Source organism: Eucyclogobius newberryi, unplaced genomic scaffold, assembly GCF_026437365.1.
Source record: "Eucyclogobius newberryi isolate DKJ021-1_F unplaced genomic scaffold, fEucNew1.0.hap1 SCAF_12, whole genome shotgun sequence".
NCBI classification, from domain to species: Eukaryota; Metazoa; Chordata; class Actinopteri; order Gobiiformes; family Gobiidae; genus Eucyclogobius; species Eucyclogobius newberryi.
Window position 1 is genome coordinate 29,437,243 of NW_027315746.1, and position 6,274 is coordinate 29,443,516.

At 40.2% G+C, this 6,274-nt stretch overlaps 1 protein-coding gene across 6 annotated transcripts in view; it reads right to left on the reverse strand.

Annotated features, from left to right (window-relative positions):
• The window catches only part of st3gal3b (ST3 beta-galactoside alpha-2,3-sialyltransferase 3b), an 80,978-nt gene extending 75,084 nt beyond the window's left edge, over nt 1-5,894 (reverse strand). For 5 of the 6 annotated variants that reach the window (XM_072441842.1, XM_072441840.1, XM_072441838.1 and 2 more), the window contains exon 1: nt 5,745-5,888. In XM_072441842.1, coding sequence (XP_072297943.1) covers nt 5,745-5,853 — 109 coding nt within the window. In that variant the 5' untranslated portion in view covers nt 5,854-5,888. Of the gene's footprint in view, nt 1-5,744 lie in introns of all 6 variants that reach the window. The other variant, XM_072441841.1, reaches the window with a different exon arrangement.
• Nucleotides 5,895-6,274: the final 380 nt, after the last annotated feature.

Consider the following 6,274-nt stretch of genomic DNA (forward strand, 5'->3'; position numbering starts at 1 on the left):
TTTACACAAAAATATGCTCCATGGTTGTGATGCAGGGGTCAGGTCTGGCTGTAAACTCCAGACTGCCATTTATCGCATGTCTGATTGTAATAAAAAAATAAAGCGTTTTGAAGCTAAATAACTAGAGCTGGGTTTCGATTCAAATTTCAAGAATCGATTCTATTCCGATTTTTACGTTTCAAAAATCGTTTTTTTCCGATTTCTCAGATCCCATCCGATTCGCTCCGATTTCGATCTGATTTCCGATTCGATCCGATTTCGATTCGATCCGGGGGTTAATGTTATTAAAAATTAAAAATGTATTTGAACCGTTTCCTTCACTTCATGACTGTGTAGAGAAGCAACATATTAAAACTAGTATTATATCAATATTAAACAGCAAATCTTACAAGTATTGGTAGTTACTGATGGCTGGAAGACTGATGAAAAGGTTAAGGGTCAATCTACCTTCAAGAAAGATAATCCAGGAGTCCTGAATTATCTTTCTTGAAGGTAGATTGAAGTTCACTGAGGGAAATGTAGGGGGGGGAAAAAAAGGAAAATCGATTATTTCAACCCAGCTCTATAAAATACAGTGACCACTATCCACTGACGTCTTCTACAGTGTGTCAAATGCTTTTGCTTCCTGCTAGAGTGCCCCCCGGTGGCCGTTAGCCAGTAAAAATCTATAAATTAACCGGAACGTTGTAAGGAAAAGGTAGTGGCTTAAAGTGGGAAAAGTATGGTATATGACATTGCGAATGTGATAAAGATTAAACAGATCTGATCCTGAGAGCGGACCAGGGTCACAGACACATGCTCGGGAGCTCAACTTTGATCCCATTTGGAGCGAAACATCTGTGGCCTAGGAGAATGACAGGAAGCCAGTATGACAAGCTAAACTTGAACTATACAAGACAAGTATAGACACATTTTCACAGCATGTATCGCTGGCAGTTTTCAACATTTGCAGTGTTCACTCCTGCAAGCAAGTCAAGTGCAGCCAATTTGCATTCTTTATTGTCAGACTTATAACTGGAGGTGGGTAGTAGTATTTTTAAGAAAAAAAGTAGATGACAAATTAAGAGTGTAGGACTCGGGTTACAAATTTAATTGTGAAATAATTCCTGCGATGATGTGAAATCAATACGTGGATTCAACCCATCACAGTAACGTCTGAACTAGTTTGATATAGTTTGGTTCAAAGTCAAAAACAGTACAAAGCCAAAGTGTGATCGAATCGCAAAAGCTTGGCTCTAGAAAATTGTGATATGAATAAATCATTTTGCAACATCGCCCACCCCTATTAAGAGTGTATCATCTATAACAATACAAAAGGCTGCATAATGAGCAGATGAGCAGCAAAACGGAATTGTAATGTAGGCTTTTGTGTATAATGTAACCGTCCATTCACTTTTTAATGTATCCATTAAACCAATTATATGGTGCTACAATGACAGGCAACAGTGGCACAGTCGCCTGCTGACCCAATGGTTTTAAGTTAAAGTCTCACTCACTTATATAACAACAGCAAAAATCCACTATAACAACATGGACACGTTATCTGCTGGCCCATTAGTTCTCAAACTTTTCATTCTAAGTACCGCACAAGAAAACATTTGGCTTTCCAATTACCACCAGATTTATGTCAGCTCTAAAACAGGACTATTTTCAGGTCTAAACAAAGGCTAAACCAGGTCTACAATTGGACTACATTGTTGCTACAATAGTTTTAACCAAGAAACTATCCGGAGGAGGAAAACAATCAACCTAGTCCTGGTTTGAATTGATAAAGAACTAAAGACAGATTATGCCTAAAGTAGAATTGCTGTTTAATTACAAAAGGAACAGTGCAGCTACTGCACAAATACTCTTATGTAATTCAATCCAAAGTGCCTGGTTGTTGCCCCTCTGAGCACTTGATGCCCTACGCCAGGCATGTCCAAACTACGGCCCAGAGGCCCTCAGGCCAATTTCTGTTGGCCCTCAGGCTTCCTGCCAAGTTGGTCCAAACAACAAAATGTAGCACTTTTTCTGTAAAATTGGGAAAATTTAAACAGTTTGATGTTACACCAAAGTAATATTTATGTTCCAAGTCTTATTGAAGGTGTGGAGGCTCATCGAAACTGTTAAATGCAACATTTCTAATGATTCACTTTGTCATTCGACAAATTGGACCTTGTCGGGTTGTTTGTGGCCCTCTGCTCCGTACAGTTTCAAAATGCAGCCCTCTGTGAAAAACGTTTGGCCATCTCTACACTGCACGTTATGTGCGGAGTGACAGCAGCTGAGCTGGATATAAGGGCCATTCTTCAGTTCTTTGTCTGTAAACTGATGCACTGTGCTTTGTTGGGTCAATGTAGCCTTATGTTAAAGCATCGTGCGGTTTGTGCAGAATGCTCCTTCGTGCACTGCACACCTGCATGGGTTACGTCAGTACTGTGTATTTATTGACTCATCTGCGAGACTCGAGCCGAGTCTGAAGGCAGAACACTGTGAACATGTTCTTAAAAGGCAGAGAGTGTGAAAACATGAAATTATTCATCATTAAACAGTTAAATAACACCAAGCATGTGTGCAAGACTTCACTAAAATGTAAAATGCTGTCACCGCTGTCAGTTGAGCCCTTTTGCGGTTTTAACGAATATTGGGTTACCGCGACAGCCCTAGCCACAATACAGAGACAATAACAAACATTTTATCCAAACATCTGGGAGCTTTGACCGCGCTTCTAATATGTCCAAGAACCCTTTTCACTATTTACCAAATCTGGGGGACAGATGAGCTCAGTCCATCTCAGTCCTGTTCCAAAACACGAGTCATCGAACATCCAAACACACCAAAAACACCAACAACACCATAACTCGACACAAACAGTCTGTGCTGTGTGAATGGGCTCAAACATACAACAGTAGTAGCCTGCTTTATATGATTACTTTATAGGTTCATTTACAGCATAAAAAATAGAGCTAATCCGGGCATTCAGGCTTTCAGTACTGCATTTATAAGGCACAACTGTTATTTGAATATACAGTGAAATGTTCGAAATACCGCAGACGTATTTTGAGACTTTGGGGAGACACATATAGGAAACTTGGCATTACTGGGAGAAACCAACAGTGTGCCAGAGCCTGCAGTCTGAGAATATTTACACAGAAGAGCACATGGCAGGAGGCAGCGGCATGGAACAACCTCATGATTTCACACACCTCAAAGCACCCTGCTGAGCTCCACAAGCCCACCCATCCCATCTGCAGCGTGACTAAAGGTATTATGCTTTAACACTTTTTAACATCGTTGTATGGGTATTTCACATTCCATTCACAGAGAACGCTTGGATTATATCTGTGTGTGTGCCCTGTTCTGTTATTAATAATAATTATGATTATGATGCTAGCATGTGGATGTTTTGTAGTAATACTGTAGTAACACAGTAATACTGTGCCTGTCTTGCCAGGAAATCACTGCAAGTTCTATCAACTGCAACACATTTAGAAGCAGGAAGTGAATGAGGCGTCTTTATTCAGGCTATTTTGAGATAGTTGTAGTCTATAGCTATACTAATATAGTATAGCTTTTGGTTTGGAAAGCCCCACAACTTAAATGCTGATAAAAAGTAGGGAGAAGTTATTAGGTCCTGAGGAGTTTGTGGCTCCTCCCCTAAGAAATGTTGTACAAATCAGGTGTGATTTCTTGTATTTTGGTTTTTGATAAATGCAGATCATTTGGTTTGTAAATATGTTTGTAAAGCACAATTCATGCTAAATAGCTTTAAAGGTGCCGTGCGCTGGGCCACCTAAAAAAAGTATAAATAGAGCAGTTTTTGCATAACAATGAGCTGAATGTCATGTGAAGATGTGACAGAAGAAGAATGACCTAATCATTCTTCGCACAGTTACCACCATTTATCACTTGTGCATGTGAAAGTCACAGTATAAATAATGCCCTCTTTATTATCATCAGAGCCGGTTCACTACATCAAATCTACATTATATTACTTGCCAAAAGAATGATTACAACCCTGTTTCAGAATCCTGGAGGCACCTAACTTACAGCTGTAAAAATAAAGAAAAAACAGAGCTAGTTAATTTTAAACTGTTGGGAGAAGTCCATATGTATTGCTCACTTACCTAATACAATCTTAGCATTCTAATTATTCACCACAACGAGTTTATAAGCACTTTTCACAACTCTGAGGCCAAAGCGAATTTAGTAAAGCTAAAAAAGGTGAAGCCCTTCCAAATATCCAGGCTCTGACTGAAATGACTGACTGGAAATTGTGTCTATGAGAACAGGACATACAAACATTGTATGCAACCCTGTATGCAGCACCATACCAAAAGTTACTCTCTCTCCAACATTGGGGTCAGCAGCTAATATTGTAAATGCCAGGGCCTTCAAGGCAATTGCAGAAAAAAACTAATATTGAAAGTTAAATATTCTTGACACAACCAGTGCCATTACATTGCAAGCCAAACCATTTTATGCAACATATTTATGTTCCTCTGGCCTGGATGCTTTTTATAAATCCACTTTTAAATCAATGCAAACTTATTGTTATTCAACCAATCTGAAGTCAATGTTTCAACTCAGCCAGTATTTAGAGTATTTACAAAGTCAACCCTACTCATCTCATATATTCATACTGTGCCTGTCTTGCCAGGAAATCACTGCAAGTTCTATCAACTGCAACACATTTAGAAGCAGGAAGTGAAGGAGGCATCTTTTTTCAGGCTATTTTGAGATCTACAGAATTACAGATTAAATCGGCGGTATCAAAGCTTTAGGTTTCTATTAGGCTTCAGTGCTGCAGAACCATGATTTGGCACTTACTCTTGGTTCTCATTTCCCCTTGAGTCTGCAAAAAGCAAAACAATCCAATCACACTTTTAACTAGGTTTCTGAGCCGGCAGGGTTATCCAGTGAGGCCAGAGATCTAATGTTATTAAGGTAGATGTTGTCGTAGCCGAGCTCTGGCGAGTAAAAAAACAAAACTAACTCAATTTAAAAGAGAAGCTACAACTGAAAAAGACAAGAACTGGAAAGTAGAGAAAGCAGAGAATTTTTTTTTTTAAGGGGGAAGAGCACACAAGTCAAGAACAAAACATGGAGATCAAACAAAGCAAGCGTAACACTTTCAAGCTGCATGTTTAAAGTCCACACACTGCAAAGAAACCAGCAAGTCTTTACGGGGAACTGTTTCATGACACAAAGAGGAAAACTGTCTTTAAAGATGCACTGTGTAACTTTTCTGGTGGAGGATCTGCATGTTCCACAGTACAGCATTAAACTGGCCATGTATCTATTCAGATACAGGTGTTTGCTAAAAAATGACCTTGAAAAACACAGATCCGACCTGTAACTTTGCCTGGCGGCCGTTACCCGCTTGTCCCCCATACTGATGGATAAATGCATGCCATACTGCGGAAGATTCTCCATGAAGACTGCCCTCCAGAAAAGTTAAAGATGCACATTTAAGTTTATTTTATACCTTTGCACAAAATCTTTAAAGTGACGGCTAATCTAAGGGTTGCACGACCAGTCTGTTATAGGAGTATATGAATTTGAAGCAAGTATCCAATAGATGAAAAAGTAGTCTTTTATGACTGACAATTAAACAGTCCCTAAAAATAGACTTCCAACAGTTTTTCTCAGCAGTGTGTGAACCCTGCCCACATTGGTACACTTCTGGCAAGGCAAGTTTACATCTCAGATCACAAAGGGTTAAGAGAGGGAGCAAGGGAAGGAGAAAGGGCAGTACTTACGAGATTTCTGCCCCCACACATGCAGGTGCAGCTTCCCGGACGAGTAGTAGATGAAGCCCAGGACCAGCATGGGGCACAGGACGAACAGCAGCTTGTGTGTGGGCTTCATGGTCTGCAGTCATTCACATGGCACCATCGGGCTCTTCACCTGCACACACCACATCACAGTGGTCATTTAGCACCTGGTTACATAACACTAAGAAACTACTTCCGTTCTTGTTTTAAATGTTTGTATAGGGTGCACAGTGGCAGAGCGGTTAGTGCTCTCGCCTCCCAATAAGGAGATCATGGGTTCCAGATGTTATCATCTCGCTCATGAGCACTCCGGGAGCCAGACTGCTTTAGAAGCTAGTATCACTCACGTCCACTTAGGAGCAGTAAAATAGTCCGGCACAGCTAACTTAAGACAGACTTAAGACTTAAGCCTTCCAAAAGTTATTTAGCAAAGAGAAATAACGGTCCCCTGTAATAAGTACTCAAGTAAGCTATTGACCAGATTACACCCCGCCACTTCAGTTGTAATGGCACTT